The 24,147-nt window shown below is 36.1% G+C and overlaps 4 protein-coding genes and 1 long non-coding RNA gene across 10 annotated transcripts; 3 read left to right on the top strand and 2 right to left on the bottom strand.

The window, feature by feature from the left end:
- The first annotated feature begins 496 nt into the window (after positions 1 to 496).
- Positions 497 to 8,583, top strand: LOC143361283 (estradiol 17-beta-dehydrogenase 11). Of its 3 annotated transcripts, none has more exons than XM_076800555.1 (7): positions 497 to 1,106; positions 5,558 to 5,753; positions 6,422 to 6,781; positions 6,897 to 7,011; positions 7,405 to 7,489; positions 7,742 to 7,852; positions 7,929 to 8,583. In XM_076800555.1, exons 2-7 carry the CDS (start codon positions 5,565 to 5,567, stop codon positions 8,005 to 8,007), a joined length of 939 nt encoding a protein of 312 aa, XP_076656670.1. In that variant the 5' UTR covers positions 497 to 1,106; positions 5,558 to 5,564; the 3' UTR covers positions 8,008 to 8,583. The 3 variants fall into 3 exon arrangements, with proteins under 3 accessions (XP_076656670.1, XP_076656671.1, XP_076656669.1); XM_076800556.1 differs by lacking the exon at positions 497 to 1,106 and adding an exon at positions 4,199 to 4,241; XM_076800554.1 differs by lacking the exon at positions 497 to 1,106 and adding an exon at positions 5,044 to 5,303.
- Positions 8,584 to 8,794: 211 nt separating this feature from the next.
- Positions 8,795 to 10,208, bottom strand: LOC143361285 (diphthine methyl ester synthase-like). Its single transcript, XM_076800557.1, has 3 exons — positions 9,817 to 10,208; positions 9,490 to 9,666; positions 8,795 to 9,365 (listed from the first exon to the last, which is right to left on the bottom strand). The coding sequence occupies exons 1-3, from the start codon at positions 9,949 to 9,951 to the stop codon at positions 8,808 to 8,810; spliced, it is 870 nt and encodes a 289-aa protein (XP_076656672.1). The 5' UTR covers positions 9,952 to 10,208; the 3' UTR covers positions 8,795 to 8,807.
- A 4,411-nt stretch (positions 10,209 to 14,619) lies between these two features.
- Mrps5 (mitochondrial ribosomal protein S5) lies at positions 14,620 to 17,688 on the top strand. Of its 2 annotated transcripts, XM_076801569.1 has the most exons (7): positions 14,620 to 14,637; positions 15,733 to 15,853; positions 16,014 to 16,091; positions 16,176 to 16,523; positions 16,610 to 16,840; positions 16,913 to 17,112; positions 17,195 to 17,688. In XM_076801569.1, exons 2-7 carry the CDS (start codon positions 15,781 to 15,783, stop codon positions 17,579 to 17,581), a joined length of 1,317 nt encoding a protein of 438 aa, XP_076657684.1. In that variant the 5' UTR covers positions 14,620 to 14,637; positions 15,733 to 15,780; the 3' UTR covers positions 17,582 to 17,688. The 2 variants fall into 2 exon arrangements, with proteins under 2 accessions (XP_076657684.1, XP_076657685.1); XM_076801570.1 differs by lacking the exon at positions 14,620 to 14,637 and having other exon boundaries at positions 15,659 to 15,853; positions 16,020 to 16,091.
- A 345-nt stretch (positions 17,689 to 18,033) lies between these two features.
- On the bottom strand, positions 18,034 to 22,161 carry LOC143361866 (uncharacterized). 3 transcript variants are annotated; one of them, XM_076801566.1, is made up of 11 exons: positions 21,613 to 22,161; positions 21,461 to 21,523; positions 21,328 to 21,387; positions 21,133 to 21,215; positions 20,869 to 21,010; positions 20,495 to 20,789; positions 20,310 to 20,412; positions 19,960 to 20,223; positions 19,208 to 19,529; positions 18,790 to 19,133; positions 18,034 to 18,710 (listed from the first exon to the last, which is right to left on the bottom strand). In XM_076801566.1, exons 1-11 carry the CDS (start codon positions 21,626 to 21,628, stop codon positions 18,465 to 18,467), a joined length of 1,938 nt encoding a protein of 645 aa, XP_076657681.1. In that variant the 5' UTR covers positions 21,629 to 22,161; the 3' UTR covers positions 18,034 to 18,464. The 3 variants fall into 3 exon arrangements, with proteins under 3 accessions (XP_076657681.1, XP_076657682.1, XP_076657683.1); XM_076801567.1 differs by having other exon boundaries at positions 21,591 to 22,160; XM_076801568.1 differs by having other exon boundaries at positions 21,620 to 22,160.
- Positions 19,556 to 19,762, top strand: LOC143361869 (uncharacterized). The gene is made up of 2 exons (XR_013083540.1): positions 19,556 to 19,601; positions 19,641 to 19,762. It is a non-coding gene; the product is annotated as an uncharacterized LOC143361869 (long non-coding RNA).
- Positions 22,162 to 24,147: the final 1,986 nt, after the last annotated feature.

The raw sequence follows: 24,147 nt of genomic DNA, 5'->3' as shown, positions 1-24,147 counted from the left end.
TTGTTTGGATTCCGATCATTTATAAAGTTCGGCTACCCGAAACTGTAGTCGGGTCGGATCGGGATCCCGAAAGTTCGCAATGTTCGGATACCCGAAAAGTTAAAATGCAAAATTAAATTGGAAGGTTATGAAAAATGTTAGTGCTCATGTGATTACACATTCTTGACTGAGTACACAATTCTTGACTGACACAAACCCGAAATTTCGGGTACCCGCGCGCCCCTAGTAATAACATAGTTGTGTTTCTGTGACTAAAACGAGATGTTCTGCTTTACGAGAGAGCATATGTTACAATTCTTCGTCCGTTCCCGCGGCCTTGACCGTGAGTATCGAACCGAACTGGTTCAGGGGCGGTTGCAGGTGATCGTTACCGTTGGACTGTTGTATTTTTCTAAACTATCTGCCTAAGCAACGCAGAAGAATCCTTTGTAGGTATTTCGGAATCCACCCGGTCCGAGGAGGCCGGCGAGAGCTCGTCTGTTGTCCAACTAGAAACAGAAGATTCTAAAGCAAACAAAGCAACGAATCTAGAAGAGGGGAAGAAGGGAAGAGGTTGAAAAAGGCGACGACCTTGCGTAGACTCGGTTTATCCCAACATGTTAGAACGGAACGATATTCAGTCAAGTTGGAGCTATTCGAGCGTGCTGCCAGGCGGACACCACGCGGACGACACGCGGGAACTTCCTCGTGCACTCGTTCCTGATCATTTGCGTATTTCGCGGTTGCACCCAGCGTTGCAGTGCTGCCTGAGAACCGCGATCACCTTTCAAAGGTGGGCGAGTTGACCATCGGGTGCCTCGACGCGATTTCCGTGAGCTCTATAGGCATATACAATATTTCGTTGGACACTGTCGGATGGTTTTTCTGGAATTGACGTAAACGGTCAATGATCTCTCGGTGTACGTTGTAACTTGGCGAACGCGACGGTCGAATCGAAGCCGTGAACCCCTCGTTACGCATTTCCGTTATTCTTCGACGTCTTCTCGGTCACCGTGAAAATTATAGTGATTCCATAATCGGTGATTCATCTCGCCGACACTTAACGTACTCCTGCATCTTTATACTCGGCTTCGTCTCTTCCCGCGGCGCAGCACCGCAAGTTCAAGGTAAGCATCTGTTGCCGATGATATCTGTTACCCGTAATAACTGTTTAATGATCAGATTACGATAATTAAGCAGAAACGGTTGTACACAAGTCCTGATGCAGCTGCAACAATGAAATACATGCTCTCGGTGGCGTTTACACCGACGTCTTTCTGGGTGCAGTTTCGTGACAATTAATTACGTATTGTCATCCGGACGCAAGGACTATCTCGCCTACGTACATTTCCTGATGTCAATTCATATGCAATGATCGCTTTTTTTTCTGTGTTGTTTACGTGCTTTTTTCTGTCTTGTTTACGTGAAGTCTTTTACAGGCACGTAGGTTGATTAGAAATAGTAAGACAGGAAGAGCATACTGACTGTACTGACTTTTTGATACAGCTTACGAGTGTTACGTTCGTTTCTACCCTATTTCGTGCGCTATAAATTATTATTCTTTAAACATTATTTTTTATTTCTGTTCTGTATGAAATATTCAATTTTTTGACAGTAACGTTAAACAAACGTAATTTCAAGTTTTTTCCTACATAATACTTATTGATCAAAGTAAGCACCATTGTAGGTATAATCAACATGTGCTACACGATCCTGTTTCGTCTTTAGTATCGAAGAATACGCTAATGTCCTTTGAAATGGGCACACAAAGGCCTTAGCTAAGGACATAAATTTTTATATTTCTGCTCTAACTTTTCCGTAAAACGTTTATGCAAACCTATGCTTATATAACATTTGGGCATTTGAACTTTACATTTCATATGCAAGAACAGCAATCTAATATGCATAATTCATGAAATCTCATCAACTTTAAAGTAAGTTGCGGTAATTAACGTTAAGCAACGCTGAGTAACGTTAAACAACATTAAGAGTCTTGAAACACAATATCAGAATGTAAATTAAAAAACCATGCCGTTCCATTAAAAAAAAAAACAAAATTGACCTTCGTATCTCCTTGACGTCTCCACCTATAAAAAAATCAGTAAGATCCGATTACGAGCCCCTCGATACCAAGTAAGTTCAAAAGTATACAACAATGGTATTTTTTGGATATCAAACTTAACAGTGAACAAAACTATAAGTAATTTATTGAGAATTTTTTATTTTTTTTTATGGCTTTGTATTATTCTGAACCTTTAATTTACAATATGTAAAAAGGAAGGTTCAAGGACTACTTTCGCATACTGTTTTTTTCACGTAATTGATTCAAGCAGAAATTGCAGAAATGAAAAATTGAAAAACGTATGTACTTGCCCCGGTCTCCGCTATACACGCTGATGGACATAATTTTTAACTTGGTTCCATACAAATGCATAGCAATGTGCAAACGTCTGTCCAGATGCTTCATTATTCACTTTACGATTCAACTTGACATTGCGGTGGTTCTCAAAAAAAAATTTTGAAACGAGTGACATCATCGGGGAACAAGAGGTTGATCGAAAATTTCTATTGAATAAATGACTCGGATAACCCGGAAAGACCTTGCGCAACTTTCGGATGAATGACCATGTTTGTATTCGTAGCTGGCGATGATAAATCTTTTGTCGGAGTACATTTGTGTTGATTCATACCGACTATAGATCATATCGTTAAACATATGTCTCGCGGTAACATCTAGTTATACAAAAAAGTCTTCACAAGTCTTCCCACACATGGCCGAATATACAAACTACCATAGGAAACGCAAAGATGAGGTTTACAGTTGTCTATTTAAATATTTATTTTACCCGTCACTGTATTTCAGTTCTTGAAATTCTTAAAATCGTAAATCTTTATTCCGGCTTTATTATCGTCTGCAGAGGAAATTAGAAGTTAATACCAAAACCGACTTCGAAACGCAAACCCCGCATTTCCGAAAAATTGATTATATCGTTTTTCAAGTTTTTCCTAAACCAACAGAACCAGTTATGCGCTTCGCCTACTCAATGTTTTCAGTGTCAACATAGAGTTGCGCGTCTTGTTTCTAGTTTGAACAAAAAAATTGTACATACTAGTCCAATCTTTACACAGCGATTAGTGCAAATGGCAACTTTGGAATACGTCGATAAAAACGTTTTAAAAACCAAATTACTGTTGCCTGGTGCAATATAATTATCGTTCGCTGTGAGCGCATACCCAAGGCCAAGGGGACGTACACGTTTGCCTTGAGGACTTCTAAAGGAAGGGCGACAAGTTCCTGAAGATCTAACCGCACAGTAACCTCACTGGCTGGACCTCGCGCTGCCAACTCGGTCATTGACACGAGGGGCGCAATGTTACGTTGTTACGTTTGCGTTGCATCGCAGACTGTTGCGCGGGACATTAGGGAACGTAAGTTTAAAGTAATTGGTGAAAAAAATCTGTTCCTTTTTTTCAGTAATTGTTAAATAAAATGGAAATACCTGTTCGGCGGGTCCCATTTGCTAATTCGAAATAATAAAGTAAAGTGAACGTGTTGCTGAATATCCCCCTGTCGACGAGCCAAGGTCGCGAGCGAGCGTGAGAGACCAGCGCATGGGCTATTAATTAGACTGCGGATCTTTATGCATTCATGGCATCAGGAAATTTTTCAAAAATGTTAGAATATAAAATTCAATAGAATTTAGTACGATTTCTATTTATTTCGGATCTACAGAGGCAACTACCACTGAGAATACCATCTTATTTGAACTTTCTTGAAATTTTCTGGCATCAGAAAATTTTTGAAAAATACTGGAATATAAAATTCAATAGAATTTAGTACGATTTCTATTTATTTCGGATCTACAAAGGCTGCTACCACTGAGAATACCATTTTATTTGAATCCACTTTCTTAAAGTTTGCCTACAAAAATTGAAAATTGCATAATCATCCGCAGCCTAGTTATTACCCTTGGAATATGGTTTCAATTTGTTAGTTAGAGAGGCGGACGAATCTGTTAGGATTATAGACGGCGAGGGCGAACCTGATGCCCTAGTCGGGGAGCTTCTAGGAATGGAATCAAACGCAGACGAACCTAACGCGGAATTAGAGAGCAGCATGATAAAGTTTTTGTGGACCAATCCAATGCGAAAATGGGCCACCAGGCTGGAAAAATCTCTATTTGGACTATGATATTTCGCGAGCGACCCTGATGCGAAACTTGGGGAGCCACTGGGTTGGAAAGATCTCTGTGTGGACTATGGTACGTCGCGAACGAGCCTGATGCGAAATCAGGGAGTCGCTAGGATTGTTAGTAGATAATTACAACGACTAAATAACTCGCTCATATGATTATCAATATACGATAAAAAATACCATTCAACCTGCTCATCTCTTCGCATGCATATGTATTTTTAAGAAGTACTTCATTATTCCCGAATTGGAGAAATAGTGGTCAAACTTGTTTCGTTAACGCCGATCACCATTAACCATTCATATTAAATCAAATGCTGTCTGGACCGCCGGCAAAATCCTGTGAAATACGATCGTTAATAACAGCTCGTAATAGCTTGCAATTAGCCAATACAGAATTTACATTTTAAGAAACATATCTTAGTGATAACGTATTGGGTTTTTTCCTCTCGTTCAGCCATACTACAGGGGTGAACAAACGGAAGTGTAAATATACCTAACTGAACTGAAATTTTATTTTGAAGCAGCAACTTTAGAAATATCAACATCTTATAAAATGATGGAAACCGAAAAACTATTACAGTAAAGTCTTGATCTAAGCCGGACGGAGCTGTGCTGGTGAGCATACTCCGCAAGCAGTGTCGCCGAGTAGTGTAAACATGTCGCGTAATCTGCTATATCATATATTAAAGGAAAATGAACAATGTAGAATCTTGAAGCTTTAAAATGAGTCCAAGAGTCCACGATTGTTTTCTACGAAATTACAACAAGATAATTTTATGTTTAAATACTTTTTGGATCCACTGAACCTATCAGTCGCGTTTTGCGTTTCTGTTAAACAATCACAGGACTTACTTTTCATTGCGCACGAGTGTACAAGTATATTTCTGTTGAATTAGGTTGCGTAAACTACAATGACTTGTGAAACGCGGTAGTAGTTACACGTGCCTTTTGCCTCGCATTGAATTACGTTGGGTGTCTCTGTGGACTTAACTAAAGTGAGGAAGTGGATTGCCATGAATCGGCCGTCGTAATTGCATTTCAAATAACGCCAGAAGATTACAAAATATTTCATTTTCTCGATGAATTCGAGGGACTGGCGGTTTCACTCTCGCTTGGATTATTCCTTTGCGTAACGTTCATTCGGTTTCGCGACCCTTAATAACAGCCACGAACTATTTAGGACACCAACATTTAGTAAATGAAGATTTGAAAATTAATAAGTATGAGTATTTCATCTGCAAATGAAGAATAAAATGTTCTTATTATTCTGTAGAATTATAATGTAATTGCGTATATACCAATTTGAATATACGCAATTTCGCACTCTATATGTAAAATTTAATTTGTTCTCTTCCATGCCTATGTGAACTGTTTTTATTTCAGTAAGAGGATGTTCGCCGTAAACGACACGATCCCGATAACAAACTGGAGGTTCGGATTCCCTTCGTCGACAGTCTGGTTGCTTCTCGTTGTCGAATTTCTAATCGGGGCGCTTATATCCGGTTTTTTGGCTATTCTCAACCTGGTGAAGTCATTGATGCCCAAACCGCCCAGGGACTTAACCGGCGACGTAGTCTTGGTAAACGTTTTGTAACGCTTCGCGTCAAGGATCGATGAACCGAGACGTCGAAGCACAGCTTAGATCAATTTCGACCGACGCACACAATGGGCCGTTCCAATAAAATAGATGAAACTAATTCCAAAATTGCCATGTCATGAAGTAGATTAACACTAGAACGACCGAGCGATAAATGCGACTGACGTATATTGCTTTGTAACAGTGACAAGACTGTGCCCATTCAGACTTCATACAACTTTTATCGTAATATGCGCTTCAATGAAGAGGTTCATTAAAAAATTTTCGATGAAAACATTTTTACAATTTCAGTAATTGTAAAAGAAAAAATTAGGAAGCAGTCATTTCGACTGCTCCGGTCGTTGTAGTGTTAAAACCAGAACACCCCTTGTAAGAATAGTTTTATAAAGACAGTTTCTCATTCTGGAAAATAAGCCATATCAAAATTCTACGACCCTCCTGGTTGCAATTAACCCCTTCATTGGCATGGACGACACATCTCGTCCATCTCGTGAGCGACGCTGCGACACCGATGTATCTCTTCCACGCCAACGAAGGGGTTAACGATGTACAATTAACAGAGACACGAATTTTGTTCAGCTTTTTGCGATTCTAGTTCTCTGTGTCACTGTGCGTCGCGACAAGTGAAAAGTCTCTCTCTCTCTCTTCAGATAGCCGGCGCCGCTTCGCCCCTCGGCGAATCTCTCGCAGAAGAGTTCGCCAAATGTGGATGTTCCGTCATCTGCGTCGACCAGGATGTAGAGGCAATCGAAAGGATAGCTACCGGCTTGAAAACACGCAATCCCATGGTCGAAGAAGTTAAGCCAAGCCACGGAAAAAGCGGTTCGCCGAGAACGAAAACAGTGAAAACCGCTTACGAGTGCGATCTTTTGAACAGATGCGAAATACTAAGAACCGCCCAGAAGGTCAAGGATGAGATTGGAGGGGTCGACATCCTAGTCACTTGCGTGGGCAGCGTGGACCAGGACATCTTCGATATAACCAGTAAAACCTTGATGAGCCATTTTTGGGTAACGATCGTTTGTCTTAGACCCTGTCCAGAGCCTTAATGGTCATAAAGAAAGGGGTTCAGGTGTGCGAGATGCGAATCTGATTTTTATGAAGTTCAGTCGTGTTCTGTTCCAGACGGTGTTGGCGTTTCTGCCATTAATTTTGTACCGCGAGCGAGGACACATTGTTGGTGTTACACCGGTTGCGTCATGTCACGATGCGTATCTTGGTTCAAGGGCGGCGATAACTAGTAAGCATTCTGTAATTGCAAAGTACCATAAAAAAGTAATGTAGTGCAGGCTTGTTTCGATATGAGGCGACGGTGTTTGTTCCGAAATAAGAAAATCGCTGTGCCCTCTTCTTCTTTTGAAATTATTCGCTCGACACCGTATTCTCTCTTGACCCACTCCAGAACAAAGTCAAGCCGAATAGGTACCCCGATTCGAAATACGGCGAAAGCCGGTCCCGAGCCTTCGTCTTCGACTGCTAAGCGCACGATCATCAAAAGCGTCGCTCTCTTCGCTAGTGTCGCAGCTCCGTTGTACTTGTACCCTTATATCGGAAGAAGACTGTAATAACGATGCTGTTCATAAAGGAATTTGTAGAGTGACAATATCATTTCAGTGTCAATTATTTCCTGCAGGTCTCATGAGACATTTGTGTCATGAGCTGAGCAACCGCAGCAGCCACCTGGTGTTTCTGGCATTCTCGCCAGTCGCGAGAAGCAGGTAACATAATCCCGAGACAATTGTTTCGTATATCCCAGTCGACAAATTGAAAATAATTTTTTTCATGGATTAACCCTTTGACCTACAAAAAATGAATTGTTAAGTTTGCACAAGTAATAGCTTTAGCCACGTGAAATAGATTTTTGTTAGGGGCGTGCGGGTACCTGGAATGTCGGTTTCCCGAACCTCGGGATCCCAAAAGTTTATAAAGTTTGGGTATCCGAAATTATAGATTTTCATTGATCTTTCAAGCACGCTGGAAGAAAGCGAGAAGGAAATAGCCGCGAGCATCGTGCAAGCGGTACGAACGGATCGGAACACTTTGGACGCCGGCTGGACGTCTAGATTTTTGTATCGGATAAGGTACGTCTTCATACATTAGGACAACCGTGAGAAATTAAATCATGCAACAATAAATATTTTTGATTGATCGTTTCAGCTGTTCAGTGTATTATTATATAGCAGCGTTCACGGAATGGGTTCACTCGCAAGAATCAGAATCAGATTACCCTTCATAAACCTCATCCGTTCTCCCTGATCACGGAGAATACGATTAAACAAATGCAGCGAATGCGCCTGCTATTAGATAGGAATCCTCTGACGCGTCTGATCATGACCAACCAATTCTACTTTCTGCATATACGCTACTGAAGCGCGCGAAACCGAGGGATCTTTAAACTCGGTATTGTCGAAAACGAGGTGTCAAACGAAATAATGTTATTCCTTTCCTTCGACTTATTTTTACATGTAGAATCCTGTATATCTATAATTATCTTTATCAATACAATATTAATATAGATACCACGTTTTCAAATCATGGAAATGCAATTTTCGTTAATTCTTAAACATAAATAACTTTATGTTTTATGTATACATTTCTCCATGATTTGAAAAATGAAAAATTTCCTATTAATGTTAGTTTTCCTACATCAGATAGAGAAATTAGAAATGCATTAACATGCATATTAGTATGTATATGAAGTAACTGTATATAATATGGTGTATATATATATATATATATATACATAACAATGTATAATGAAAATGTATAATAAATAAGTAAGAAAATAAATATATTTTTGTCCGTACATTCATTCATACACCTTCATAAGTGTACCATATCTGACCATATCCAAACGCAATTCGAATTTCGGGAGATGTTAGGCATTCCCTTCATTATTTTATTATTCAACTTTTTAATGGAAATGACTAACAAAACTCCAAATAGAAAGCAATACTTAATTTTTTAGTTACTGGAGAGGAAAATAAAAAGACTATTAGGTTCTAAAAGAAGAACAAATGACATCGTTTCTCACAGCTACTCATTTTTATTTTTTTGCTTTTTCAGAAAATCTCTTTCGATAAACGCCAGATATCTGGCTTCGATAGAGTTTAATGAAGTCGCTGGTATAACCATACAATGAAGTGGTGGTCCAAGATCGAGCAAAGTCATTTCTCTAAGGCTACAGGCAGCGATACGCTGATCATCCCAGCCTACACGGGCCAGGCCTATCACTGTGCTGGAATCCTTTAGCTCTGCAAAAGATATCGAATCTTGCAGTACTCTGTCTTCCGTCTGCTTTTCGAGTATCTCAATCAGTTGAGCAGCAGCCTCAGACACAGTCATAAATTTTGGTGGCATATACTCTTTTTTCTTTTTCATTAAACTCTCCAAGGTAGGTTCTTTTACTTTAATGTCTAATAAGCAAAGCGTATGCAAATTCCTTTGCCTGTTGTGAAGAATCTTTTCATAAAAACTGCTAGGTTGCCAATTTTCAGTCCAGTATGGAATAGAAACAATTTCTCCGAATCGGTGCAGTTGAAGACCACAACAACCAGCTGCGTTCAATATGGATGCATTGTGAACAACATTTACCTAATTGCAAAACAATAATAATTTCAATCCTTTAATCCTTAAATCAATCCTTTATCAATCATTTGTTGACAATGTTTCGTTTTTATTAAAATTGCTGTTGAAGAACCAAATGTTTTTTAACTACCTGTAGATTTTCCTTTCGAGCTCGTAATACTAAGTCGGAGTGTGTTGTAGCTCCAAACGGGTCACCGACCACTAAGAAGGCCACGTTCTCTTCTTTGCTTTTCGGTAGTATCTCGTCCGCATTGTTTTCAACCAATTCTCTATCTGCCTCTAGTATCGGACGTTGGTAAAATTGTTCCTAAAATGGTGAAAGATGCTATCGTTGGTACCCTAATGTGACGAAACATGCCATCGTTAATATTCTGTTTGATCGCACGAATAAATACGTACGATATCACAATTATCGTACGTATACTTGGTTCAAGTAATCTGAGCATTTCACGCCTACCAGATTTTGCAGTTCGGTAGGCAAAATCGACGTATAGGTCTCTAAGTAAACACGATCACATTTTCGTATTATCTCCAGACCTTTAACTGTTACATCCTTTATATCGCCAAGTCCCAACCCGATCAGATGCAACATCTTTATGATTTTTAAAATTATCCTTCGGACCTTCCAGGACCTCCTCGACTCCTTGTAATGTATGTAGAGGTTAAACTATCTCAATCAACTTCAATTCTGAAGCCCTGTTCAGGGCTGTTCAATTTTCAATTCCGATTTCATTTTTTCGACTAAAAGATCGATCTTTTGAATCGATTCTCTACACATCGATTTTTTTTTTAAGAATCGATACTTTGCCAAAGAGCGGCGCAAGAAAAATGTCAAGGGGTTCAAAGGATAGTTACGTCTTGTTGTCGTGACTTGACACCAGATGTCTGACTTGCACTAAAGGCAGAGCGGTCTTCTCGAAAGTTAACTTGATAGAACATTTCGTTCCAGAATCTGCTAATGGAATCGTCAGTAAGTATTTTCTAGCAGATGCTTTAGACACCTGATGATAGAAATTAAAAAATAATACCGATTCTTCTAACTGGCTGTGCGAGTACCAGCGAGAAAGTGATGCTCTTTTTGTTGCTGCCACCAGAGAGGAATGAGAGTGCTCACGCCCGGGGTTTCGGCGTTCCCACTTTCGTAACATCGCCGCTTTAGCATGGCACAGAACCGGTCAGTCTTTCCTAGAACAGAACCGGTCAGTCTTTTAGCATGGCACAGAACCGGTCAGTCTTTCCTGGGACAGAACCGGTCAGTCTTTTAGCATAAAACTGAACGCACATTATTTTTTTAACCAGGATTAGAACGTACAGCTTAATTGTTGTATATGAAATATGTAACTAACATGTAAATCTTGTGTACAAAATCTCTAATTAATATAAATTAAGAATAATATTAATTGTAATGATACGTATTTTATTTTTTTTCCAAGTTTGTAGTTGCAAACTTTAGTTGTAAAAAATGGAAAATCCGGAAAAATTCGAACAAATACAGATCTCATATCGAAGTTTAAAAGCGACCATTGTCATCAACACTATCTTAAATTTTTTCATATATATAGCTACTGTTATTATTAATTAAAAAAAATTTTCTTTCATGAATAAATATTTTTTCCACCTCAGCACCATAAGATTTTTACTAGATGACTTTAAAAACACATTAGAACTATTTTTAAATAATTTTACTCGAAAACATTCTAGTTTACTCTTTATTTCACCGTTCTACTAATTTTTTATGGGCTGCATTGCAGCTCTGTTTAACACCCCTTTACAACCCAATACCATGGTACCATCCATATTCAAGGAAGAACAATTTTTTGCGACGATCATTGAAAAAATAAAAGTGTTTCCTTCATTTCAGTCCTTTAGTGCGTTGGTGACGTAGCGCCCAGCACACCTACCTGTGTTCTGTGTCACATCTGGAGTTTTATGGTACGCTAACAATCCCTATTGAGTCGCAAGCCAGACCATACAAACGAATGCATCCACAACTTCCAGAGACCTGCCTCCAAAACTAATTAAAGGAAGGCTAGACATGCAGTGTGTACTAAACTCCTCAAAAGAGGTGGATTCCAGTCGCTCGTGTTATAAACCTCATTCGATACTTCATCGAAAGGGTGATCTTACATATTTCTGTAACAGTTCCAAGTGCATGCACTTTGTTCATGATACACTCTTTGTAATTATTAAATTCAATTAAATATTAAGTAAATCTTTCACGGTGCTAACGGCCCTCGCAGAGATGGGCATTATTTGGGATAAAAAATTATTTAAATGAAAATTTGAATAAAAGATACTTTATCTTTATTCGTTATTCAAAGGTTCGAATAAAAAAAGTATCTTTATTCGACGAGTATCAGATAAATAATTTTATTCGACGAGAATTTATCCGACGAATAAAGATAATTTTTTTTATTCGAAACGGATTTATTCGAACTTCGAATAATTTTTTCATCTTTTATCTATATCTTTTATTCGAAGGCTTCGAATAAATCTTCGAATAACTTTTGCCGAGCGCCGAGCATCAAAGACTCAGCGAAGACAGACGACATACAATGTAAGCGGATGGAGAATCGCGCACGAATGAAAGTTTAAACTTTTAGATTTTTCAACATATCCTCAAAAAATTGTGACGAGCGAATGGAGGGGATTTTCCTGATGAAAATGAGATCAAATTCGAGTGTAATCGAACAAGTTTCACTGATACGTAATGGTACGATAAAAATTACAATCTCATTAAAGACAGTCCAAATGATGTCGTGTTTGGACTCATTTCGATCGGAACAAGCTCTACAACTCATTCGTCTTAAAATATTGTTCTGATTAAAAACATACAACCATAAATTGCCAATAATGCGCGATTCTCCATCCGTTTACATTGTATACCGTTTGGGAGTCGCTGGGTCTTCGACGTTCAGCGCTCGTCGGTCCTCGTCAGCCGTCGTCGCCGTTTATTCGTCGAGCTGGCAAAAGTTATCCGAAGATTTATTCGAAGCCTTCGAATAAATCTACGGATAAAAATGCTAAATACAGTCCAATTTGTACCGTGTTTAGTGTCATTTTAATCAGAAGAATGCCACGAATTAGTTGGCGCAAGTCCCATAAAAAAATAATGAGAAATAAAGAAGTTTTGCAATTGGATTGGCAGTTGTTTCACACCGATATCTCGCGACTCTACGAGCTCGGAACTTCAAAGACCAACGACCGACCAACAACCTACATTGTAAGCAGATGGAGAATCCAGCATTATTGGCAATTTATGCTTTTATGTTTTTAATCAGAACAATATTGTTAAGACGAATGAGTTGTAGAGCTTGTTCCGATCAAAATGAGTGCAAACACGACATCATTTGGACTGTCTTTAATGAGATTGTAATTTTTATCGTAACATTACGTATCAGTGAAACTTGTTCGATTACACTCGAATTTGACCTCATTTTCATCAGGAAAATCACCTCCATTCGCTCGTCACAATTTCATGAGGATATATTGAAAAATCTAAAAGTTTAAACTTTCATACGTGCGCGATTCTCCATCCGCTTACATTGTATGTCGTCTGTCTTCGCTGAGTCTTTGATGCTCGGCGCTCGGCAAAAGTTATTCGAAGATTTATTCGAAGCCTTCGAATAAAAGATATAGATAAAAGATGAAAAAATTATTCGAAGTTCGAATAAATCCGTTTCGAATAAAAAAAATTATCTTTATTCGTCGGATAAATTCTCGTCGAATAAAATTATTTATCTGATACTCGTCGAATAAAGATACTTTTTTTATTCGAACCTTTGAATAACGAATAAAGATAAAGTATCTTTTATTCAAATTTTCATTTAAATAATTTTTTATCCCAAATAATGCCCATCTCTGCGAGGGCCGTTAGCACCGTGAAAGATTTACTTAATATTTAATTGAATTTAATAATTACAAAGAGTGTATCATGAACAAAGTGCATGCACTTGGAACTGTTACAGAAATATGTAAGATCACCCTTTCGATGAAGTATCGAATGAGGTTTATAACACGAGCGACTGGAATCCACCTCTTTTGAGGAGTTTAGTACACACTGCATGTCTAGCCTTCCTTTAATTAGTTTTGGAGGCAGGTCTCTGGAAGTTGTGGATGCATTCGTTTGTATGGTCTGGCTTGCGACTCAATAGGGATTGTTAGCGTACCATAAAACTCCAGATGTGACACAGAACACAGGTAGGTGTGCTGGGCGCTACGTCACCAACGCACTAAAGGACTGAAATGAAGGAAACACTTTTATTTTTTCAATGATCGTCGCAAAAAATTGTTCTTCCTTGAATATGGATGGTACCATGGTATTGGGTTGTAAAGGGGTGTTAAACAGAGCTGCAATGCAGCCCATAAAAAATTAGTAGAACGGTGAAATAAAGAGTAAACTAGAATGTTTTCGAGTAAAATTATTTAAAAATAGTTCTAATGTGTTTTTAAAGTCATCTAGTAAAAATCTTATGGTGCTGAGGTGGAAAAAATATTTATTCATGAAAGAAAATTTTTTTTAATTAATAATAACAGTAGCTATATATATGAAAAAATTTAAGATAGTGTTGATGACAATGGTCGCTTTTAAACTTCGATATGAGATCTGTATTTGTTCGAATTTTTCCGGATTTTCCATTTTTTACAACTAAAGTTTGCAACTACAAACTTGGAAAAAAAATAAAATACGTATCATTACAATTAATATTATTCTTAATTTATATTAATTAGAGATTTTGTACACAAGATTTACATGTTAGTTACATATTTCATATACAACAATTAAGCTGTACGTTCTAATCCTGGTTAAAAAAATAATGTGCGTTCAGTTTTATGCTAAAAGACTGACCGGTTCTGTCCCAGGAAAGACTGACCGGTTCTGTGCCATGCTAAAAGACTGACCGGTTCTGTTCTAGGAAAGACTGACCGGTTCTGTGCCATGCTAAGGCTGAGCAGATGTCAGCACTATATCGGGAACGCCGAAAACCCGGGCGTGAGCACTCTCATTCCTCTCTGCTGCCACAAAGCCAAGAACTTATACAGAAATGTAAAATATCAGTATTGTGTCGGTAGTTTCTTCGGTTTTTGAATGACATAAAAAATTTCTTTTAACTATATATTTCTTTTACTATATTTTCTTTTAACTATATATTTATGTTATAAGAAACCCTTTTTGTACGAGTTTTAAGTCCGCGCCGTCTCAGAGACGTGCGTATGCACAGTGCGCACTGTACTTGCATATCTTATGATTATTCTTGATACGAAACAGTACTCTGATCATTAGTAATTGGTTGCGGACTGTGATATTATAACCTTCAAAACCTTCTTCATATTGTTTTAATAAGACAAAAATTTAAGTGTATTGAAAATTCGAGTAATAAGCCCAGGAAATATTGAAAAAATATTGAAAAAAACTTTGCTCAGTGTCGAATCAATTTTAGAAATAATTTTTCAAAATTGAGTGAACTCGGTGAACTTATTTCTGAGCTTATTTTTCGAATTTTACTTTGTGCATTAATTATAAAATTTTTTTAAGTTTGTTTTAGGATAGTGAGGTGCAGAGCAGTGCAGCAGCAAGTGTAAAGAGTGTACAAAATAAGTGGATGAAGATATTATCATTTGTATTAGTTTGATATTATATGTAATTATCTGTTACATGTATAATTATGTATTATTATGTTTTGAAATAAAATATTGTAAAAATAATGTATTGTTGCAAAACATATTATATCCTTTTATTATATTATATCCTTTTTTTTATATAAGTTTACTTCTAAATTTATGTAGTAATCGTACTGTACAGTAGATATATGTGTATGTGTATATGCGTATGTGTATGTTTGTAGAATCGTATAGCTATATATATAGCTTTTAGTTGAGGTCAGGAGGGAATGGGTCTAGGTGGCACTGCTAATGTCCACACATTATACATGGGAGATTGCCCTCCCTGTCCGCAACGAGTCACACGATCATTCATGCCATGCAGCAGTGGTTTTGGCAGGAATAGTAGCGTCCAATAGCAGCAAAGATTGGAACATCAGTCACGTCCAATCACGTTTAATCATGTGATGGCTGTAGGAGTGTAATATATTTCTCCAAATAAAAGACGTGTTATCTCTTTCAGTATTTACTTTAATCTGAAGCAATTTGTTATGTAAATAATTTTTGTTGGTAGGGAAACCAAAAACAAAATAAATGTTAACAACTATATATAAACAAATTAATCGATACAGAAATCTACATTATCTACAACCGCCACATGGCTGTGAACGTGGTGCCATCTAAGTCGATTCCCTCGCAAGTGAACTAAGCGGTCCGAGGTCATACATTCCTCTCTGGTCATACATAAGAGTTTTCTCCCCCTGACTCTGATACTCTGTATTTTCGAGGGATATGAAGGGATGATCACTTCAATTCGAAAATGGCAAGCCGCATAATTCGTATTTGTGGATTAATCTCAAATTCCGTGAAGACTAACAACATTAAAAGCCATGGTATAACGATAACATCTGTATAAATTTATCTTATTACTTGTTCGTCAACTTAACCTTAAAACTATATCATCACTGGTCAATATAATAAATTAATAAAATAATTAATAATCGTTTCCACAGATTTATTCTTTATTTTATTCTTGTATTAAATTATTTACAGTTTCAGCTGTTGGTCTACTAAAAACAAATATTCCATTAGTTCAAAGTGCCAGGGAAAACACCAACTTCTTTAACAAAAGTATGTACACTTCTTACTACTTTAAACTTGTTGACAAAATTAAGATCGAATTCTTATTAATATAATGATATTTGTTTAATTTAGAACCGGCATCATTGTTATGGAAGTCTGTTACCAGTGTTAGTAATGCAGGAAAACGACGTGGAAGAGGAAAAGCTTTACCAAGGATTAAAAACCTGAACAAAGGACAAAGAATTGGAATTGGGAAGGTTGGAATGGTATTTCCAGGACTAAATGCACCAGTTTATAAAGGTTCCATAAAGGTTACACGGGAACGACTCCCTGATGATCCAGAAAGAGAGAAAAAATTAATTGAAGCACAAAGTCAATACAGCAGTAAAAAACGATATAAGCTTCATGCTTTGGAACGTGGTTGGACTAGCTCCAGCATAGCAGGCAGAAAGATTGGACCTCCGGATCCTATTGATGATGGTTTATAGTTGCGAAATAACTATGTATTTCTATATAAATATCAGTAGTATATATTTGCTGACACCATTATATCCTTATTATTTCAGAACCTTTCGAAGGCTTTGAAAGTTGTATATTATCATTCAAGAATGCAACCACTATGACTAGTCATTTTGGCCGTTCGAAGAAATGCCGGACTACAGTTGTAACTGGAAATGGAAATGGGCTTGTTGGTTTTTCATCAGTAACAGGAAATGATGTTAAAACAGTCATTAAACGAGCTAAAAACAGAGCTGGACAAAGACTGTGCTACTTTGAAAGATACAATGATCACACTGGTAAATATTTTCTTATAATAACTGACATTAGTTTTAAAAGCAGACAAGATTAAAATTATTTCTATGTTCCAGTACTTCATGATTTCTATACACAGTTTCACAAGACAAAAATATTCGTTTCGCAAAAGCCTAAAGGCTATGGAATTAAGGCTCACAGAGTCATTAGGGCGATTTGCGAGGCAGTCGGTATAAAAGATGTATATGCTAAAGTTGAAGGATCTTTAAATATTCAATATATAATAAAAGCTTTTTTCATTGGTTTATTAAGACAGGTATATGTTGTGTAAATATTATCTCATACTACTACCACCACTGATTAGCAAATTAACACATAGTAAATAAAAATACTTTCAGAAAACATATCAACAATTAGCAGATGAAAAACAGTTGCATTTAGTTGAATTGAAACAAGAACGTGATTATTTTCCCAAAGTAATTGCTTCGCCAGAAACACCAAGAACGGAATCAGATATCAAGAAGGGCGAAATCCTAAATTTCAAGGAATACATAATGGACGGAAGAATGGTCCTGAAGAAGAAACCTCTTCCGCCGTTTTACACAAAATTACCCTCTTACCAGATACATCTACGTAAAATGGAACGAAAAAGAGACCATGATAATGTAAGAATTAGATTAAGAGCTGAGTATGGAGATATTTGCAGTTTTCTTGTGGAAAAATATCCAGAAGCAAGAATTTTAAGATGGAAAAAACAAAAAGAGGAACCTGCGGATGAAGCATAGTTTATCGTCGCATTATCTCTATGAATACGAACTGTTCAGCGAAATCATTATATCATTAAATGTATATATACTTAATGGAAAAAAAATAAAAGAAATAATTAAACTTCTTTTTACTGTTAAATTATTTTATGATTTTATATTTTACATTGTTCTTTAGGTCTCTTTTCGCTGTATATGTAAATATTTTGGAATTGTTATACACAACTGTATGTATACTGTTCAACAGAGTTTTCAGAATTGCAATTTATTATCGCGACCACACGCTGTGGCACTAAAACGGTTAAACAGTATCTTTGATCGCGTTATATGGAAGTTTACTGTAAGTCCGTTCCACTCTGTTCTTATTTACGGTTCATCCAGACGTGGGATGGAATTTTCTGACAGTGTAGCACGGTATTATCGACACTGTCGTAAATTCCCAATTACTATGGTCATAGAGGTATTCCATAATTATAATATTTTAAGCACATTTATTGACAATGAAAACTGTGAAATAATTGAATACAAACAGAAATTAAAACATCACTTATGTACCATTTAAATAGGTGCGAAAATAGATTACTCTGATATAAAATACCTTAGCAAATTAACTATGACGTGAACCATAGTTCAAGACAATTATCCAAAATATTATGGATACAAACAGAAAGGTAAACGCTAATATAAAACATACATCCAGCAAATATCCTAAATATTTGCAATCTTTTAATAATCATAACATTATATAGTACAGCGTAATAGCAATATGGAGTAAATTATACTATGTATTTTCAACTTCTATTGGTATCATTTTCTTTTTCACACACTATGATGTCTTTTCTTAAAAGACAACTGAATTTTTTTTTATAATAATAAAAAACGTTTTTTATATCTTTCAATGTAATTACGAACTCGTTGTGTATTGTTTTGAAAGCTGTAAAACGTGTAAAATAACATCATCTACCGTTTTCGTTGTTAAAAGAGATTTTACTGGATCATCCTCTATAACAACACTGAATAAGAGTTTCACGTTTTCCCTCAAACGCTCGGTAAAGTAAAAATTGGTATCTGATGTTACCGGTGAATGTCCACACCTCCTAATTACAGCCTCTAAAATATCTTGTATGGGAGCTTCAGGCCAACCAAACAACTGAAGCATTAAGATGAATTAAATATTATTATATATACTATATTTATTATGACTCAAAATTATTTGTCACAATGCATACCTGCAGAGTTTGATCGTCGATCAATATCTTTAATAGATCCGATATAGCTGTTAATAGTTCATCAGTGGAAAGTTCCCTAGATTCTCCATTTTTTGTTTTTTCAGCAGCAAGCGTAGCAATATTGTATAATTGTGTTTGTAAATGTTTTTTTTCTACTTCGTTCATCACATCCTCCAACAATTCACGATGCTTTGACTTGACATGCCTCATTAAACAATCTTGCCGAATGAAAACCCTGTTGCATTCAAGACAAGACTGAGGTGGTTCTCTTCTGTGAGTATTTGAGTGTGCTTGTAAAGAGGATTTAGTGGAAAAGGCTTTTTCACATTTATCACATTTGAATGCTGCATTAAACAAATAATCAAATTATTTCCCATGTTAGTTTAAGATGGTAACATCGAAGTTATTTGCGGCTTACGTTTAATGCCTGTATGAAGCAATGAGTGTTTAACGAGGTCTTCTCTCCTTATAAATCTTTTCTCACAAACCTCACATGTAAACGGTGTTGCCCCTTCGTGAACAAATTTTTTATGAACATTCAAGCGAGCTTTCCGATTGAACGCTTTCCCACATACATCACAATAAAATCCATTTTCACCGGTATGATGAAATATGTGTGCCCTTAACTGAGCAGCTTGAATGAACGATTTATTGCAATACTGACAAACATGAGGTTTTTCGCCGGTGTGAGTTCTCTCGTGACGATTTAATGTTTCGCGTGCAGCAAACTTCTTCTGACACTAAAGTAATTAAAGAAACATTCTTTAGTAATCAGAAGTAGTAGAATTAAAATGTATTCTATATTGTAGATAGTAGAATTGTTGTAGTAGTAGTAGTAGTAGTGGTAGTAGTAGTGGTTGTAGTAGTAGTAGTAGTAGTGGTAGTAGTAGTGGTAGTAGTAGTAGTGGTAGTAGTAGTAGTAGTAGTGGTAGTAGTGGTAGTAGTGGTAGTAGTGGTAGTAGTAGTAGTAGTAGCAGTAAAACTAAAAATATTCAATATTGTGAAACTGCTCAAACTTACACAGTCTTCTATGTCCATAACGTTTGCTTGCAATAAAATTACGCAAGAGAATTATTACTTACAGATTTAAAAACTAATATCGCATCCCTTATAGAAGAAATAAATTATTGCTTGTAAGAGTTACTCCTCATTCACGAAGATAATACTTACATAATGGCATTCGAATGGTTTTTCTCCTGTATGCACGCGTCTATGTTTTCTTAATGCAAGTGTCGACAAAAACGTCTTTGGACATAAATCGCATTGAACTGGTCGTTCTCCTGTATGCACACGTTCATGAATTACTAATTGTTGAGTAGTATGAAATTCCTTAGGGCAATATTTACATGACTTCTTCGGCCTCTGAAGTTCTCCAGCGTGTGTACGTAAATGTTCGCGTAAATTATCTTTACGTGTAAAACCTTTTTGACAAACCTATTTAAGTATACATAATTAATCGCACAAATCGAATATCTCTTTTAACCGTGCAGAAACTTTGGAAAATGAATAAAAATGCTCACTTGACAATTAAACGTGTTAAGAATGTTACCATGACAACCAGACTGCATTAAATGCCGATTTAAATGATAGCTTCGTGAAAAATAAGTATCACAAGGTTCGCATCTAGAATTTAATTAATAAATTGAATTCCATGTAATTAATTGTTACCCTTGCTATAATTTCTTATACAAATCTATAGACTTACCTAAAAATCTTACGATCTCCATGAGTAGTGTAACGATGTTTATTCAATGCTTTCCTACTATTAAATGACTGTCCACACTCCTTACAAATGCAATTATCATAATGCCAGTGAATAACTACAGTGTGTCGGTCTAAAGATGATTTTTTTCTGAATGAAAGGTCACATTCTGGACACTTGTGCTCACCACCAGTGTGAGCAGTACTCAAATCTTCTGCACAACAATGGCATTGGGTTTCAGGTACAGGCATAATTACTGGTCTGTGGTTATTATTTTTATGGCTATTCGAATTTGAATCTACAATCATCATTTTATATATTAAACAAGAATGTTGATGCATGTAAGAAAGAAATTGTATTTGTATTGTGTAATATACCCTCATTGTTGATGTCATCAACATATTCTGAATTATCGTCGTCCTTATCTTCTTCTGAATCATACTGATCTACATTTCTGAGTTCTATCAGGGTCATAGAATCATCTTCTTCCCTGCATGTGTCTAAATGTTCTGTCAGCATCTACAAAATTGATTGGAAACTTTGTTAGAAGCATTGTATAGAATGCTTTCATCCTATTGTCATAAATAGAAATTTTGAATTTCCATTTTTATATTCTATCAAATGAAATACATAAAGCTTACATCCTGAGACCTAAAGACTCTGCGGCATGTTACACATTCATAATCCGTTATAATTTGTATAATTTGATCGCCGTCAGTAATAACTGTAAAAGTATAATAAAAAAAAATACTGTAATAAATAAAATAAAAGAAGCAAATAACATAAGAGCATTCCTTCTACATGTCACTAAAAAAAGTGTGTTCATTCATGTATACCTTTCATATTGGACTCTGTCTCATTTGATATTACAATACCCTCTTCTATATTTTCTGCAACTGTAATAATCAAGAATTAGTATTCAGACTGTTATTATGAACACATAAATAATATACAGTGCAAAAGCTTTACCAAATAAATTCTCTATCGAAGATGTATCTTTAATCGGTAATATATCTTCGACTTTCACAATTTCTATAACAAAAATATACAATCTGTAGCACGCTACGTATTATTCGATACGCAAAATATAACATTTTACATTTGAAAAGAAGTTTAAATACCCATTACTTCCTCCATCGCTCTCGTTCTTTATAATTAAGGACAACAAGAAGTTGTCCGACTTTTTCGAGAAACAAACGTTACTCGTACAATCACAGTTCGAAATCACGAGGCATGTACATCAATTACAATGCATGTAGAACAACTATGTTCCCAGCTGAACAACTATTTTTCTAAGGAAACATTGTTACTTTACAAGAAGAGGAAAACTACAATCACTGCATTCGACAATCCAGTGACACTTTTACACAAGTATTCGAAACTTGTCTTGATCACTTCCAATTCCAATTGCCCCTGGAGGGATAATCCCTGTAAGCCTGAACGCACAACAAAATGGCCTACGTCAAGGGGCACGCCTTCTGCTTTTTTGTCCAATGCATTTCACGTAGGCAGCCGTTTAATTCGATTGAAAATATGCCACATGTTTGAATATCGCTTTATCAATGAACTTATATTTTCAAAATAAATTTGCTGTTATTTTTATTAACTAAAAGAATTTCGTTACTTTCACAATCCCACTATAAATACATAACGGTCAGCGAACTACCGTTGTTATAAAGTTACTGAAATATATAAATTGTTTTGCAATTAAATACAGAGTGGGCAAAAAATAAATTTTTTGAAAACTTGCGGAACTTTTGTAAAATTAAAAGTTACAAGATTAATCATACATTTCTCATTATTCGTCGATCGATGATTGGTAAATCGACGCGTTTATATACTTTCTATAAGGTGTTCCAAAAGTTGCAGCATCCGAACGAACGAGTCTGTTTTGTAACATGATTACATACAGAGAAACAATCAAAATTATGTTTCGTATAAAATAAACAAACAAAGTTTACCAACTTATTTGTTTTGGTACTACTTACGCAAAATGTAATTTATTTGTTAGAAAGTATCATATAATACATTAGAAAATATATATAGGAGACAGTCCTCCTATAACACGATATGCTTATGACACGGTTTCCATATAGCACGACTTAATAGACTTGGACAACCCTCGTATAAATCTTCGCTGGGGTATCGGGGCTGCGTATTATTTGTATGAGTTTATATGTTTGGCAATAAATGTTTTAAGGCCTCTTTACTGCATATAGTATTTGACTAATACGCATCGTTTACGTTTACACCAAAGAAGAGATATTGGTTTACACTGTGTAATAGGTGCTAGTTGTACCATCTAGTAATATTTCGTTTAGTACAAGTAGTAAACGACCGGTCTAAACTAGCTCACTGAGTACAAATTGGTATGAGAAGTCATCCTTGCGCAATAACAGAGGTTGGACTAAACGAGAGAGAATAATAGAGGTTTTACTTTAAACAGGGAATTCCCGGACATAATAGTTCGTAGTCTGCGCATCATAGTTCTTACTGAAAAATCATTCAGTAGACAGTTTGTCATTCACAAATGCAGACGCATTTTCAAGTGTTATAAATAGTACCGTGGTATAAGAGGGTTGAGTGTAATTGTTAAATAAAGAGACTTTGGATTCGCTTATTTTTTTTTAGTATCCCAGTTGGGCAGCATTAATATTTTGCGTATGTACTCTTCATTACAAAATTGTAATGTTTATATGGAAATCATTTTTAGCCCCTAGGTTTTCACAATGACTGACGAAAATAAGAAAAAACAGTTAAGAAGAAAGTTTATTTCGCTTGAAGATAAAATTCAAATTTTAAATCGATTAAACGATGGAGAAAAACCCTCATCTGTTGGAAAATCATTGAACTTAAACGAAGCTACAATTCGGACAATTAAGAAAAATGAGAATAAAATAAGAAAAAGTATTGTGGATGGATGCTCGTTAGATGCAAAACGTGTGGCCCGCGTACGAGATATTGACATGATTAGAATGGAGCATGTTCTTATGATTTGGTTTGAAGACTGTATAGATAAAAAGATCCCCTTGAGTGGAAATGTTGTTAGGCAACAAGCTCTTAGAATCTACAAACGTTTGAAGGAAATTGGCCACTCTTCTGCAGAACAACAAAACCAATCGTTCACTGCGAGTAAAGGCTGGTTCGAAAAGTTAAAAAAACGATTTTCGTTAAACAATATCAAATTCCAAGGAGAGCAGGAATTTATAGACAAGCCTACCTCAAAATTGTCGATAGATGATAGCTCTGAAAACATGAACAATGAATCGGTTCCAAATTTAAGTTTAAATGATGTCCAAAGAGGAATAGATTTGGCCAAAAAATTAGAACTCTACTTCATTGAAAAAGATCCTTCAGTAGTGCGTAGTGGAAAGTTTAAAAGAGAACTGCAAAGCTGCTTAGCTCCTTATCAAGAACTTTTGGCACAAGTACAAAGTCAAAAGACATCAGTGTCTATAACTAATACAGTTAAACTTAATAATGAAGATATAAGAAGTGACAAAAAGTTTTCACCTATTAAATGAGAATGAGTTATACAAATAGTGGCTTTAGACAACAGTGATGATGAAAATTAAGAAAATGTTTGATTGCTAACAAATCCTTGTGGTTGCTGGAGTTTGTATTTTTTCATTTTGATAAAATGTATTTTTGTTTAT

This window comes from Halictus rubicundus, chromosome 15, assembly GCF_050948215.1.
Source record: "Halictus rubicundus isolate RS-2024b chromosome 15, iyHalRubi1_principal, whole genome shotgun sequence".
NCBI classification, from domain to species: Eukaryota; Metazoa; Arthropoda; class Insecta; order Hymenoptera; family Halictidae; genus Halictus; species Halictus rubicundus.
Note: the sequence above shows the minus strand (reverse complement) of the source record. Positions and strands in the feature narration are given on the sequence as shown.

Excerpts from the sequence above, each read along its gene's own strand:
- LOC143361866 (XM_076801566.1), bottom strand. Across the intron at positions 20,413-20,494 it reads GGAGATCGTAAGATTTTTAG|ATGCGAACCTTGTGATACTT; the intron begins GTAAGTCTATAG and ends ATTAAATTCTAG. Across the intron at positions 19,530-19,959 it reads AACCATTCGAATGCCATTAT|TGTCAGAAGAAGTTTGCTGC; the intron begins GTAAGTATTATC and ends TAATTACTTTAG.
- LOC143361285 (XM_076800557.1), bottom strand. The coding sequence starts at position 9,951 with ATGTTGCATCTGATCGGGTTGGGACTTGGCGATATAAAGGATGTAACA. Across the intron at positions 9,667-9,816 it reads CTACCGAACTGCAAAATCTG|GAACAATTTTACCAACGTCC; the intron begins GTAGGCGTGAAA and ends TCACCATTTTAG. Across the intron at positions 9,366-9,489 it reads CTCGAAAGGAAAATCTACAG|GTAAATGTTGTTCACAATGC; the intron begins GTAGTTAAAAAA and ends TTTTGCAATTAG.
- LOC143361283 (XM_076800554.1), top strand. The coding sequence starts at position 5,254 with ATGAATTCGAGGGACTGGCGGTTTCACTCTCGCTTGGATTATTCCTTT. Across the intron at positions 5,754-6,421 it reads TAACCGGCGACGTAGTCTTG|ATAGCCGGCGCCGCTTCGCC; the intron begins GTAAACGTTTTG and ends CTCTCTCTTCAG. Across the intron at positions 7,490-7,741 it reads TCGCCAGTCGCGAGAAGCAG|CACGCTGGAAGAAAGCGAGA; the intron begins GTAACATAATCC and ends TGATCTTTCAAG.
- Mrps5 (XM_076801569.1), top strand. The coding sequence starts at position 15,781 with ATGGCAAGCCGCATAATTCGTATTTGTGGATTAATCTCAAATTCCGTG. Across the intron at positions 16,092-16,175 it reads CACCAACTTCTTTAACAAAA|AACCGGCATCATTGTTATGG; the intron begins GTATGTACACTT and ends TGTTTAATTTAG. Across the intron at positions 16,841-16,912 it reads AAGATACAATGATCACACTG|TACTTCATGATTTCTATACA; the intron begins GTAAATATTTTC and ends TCTATGTTCCAG.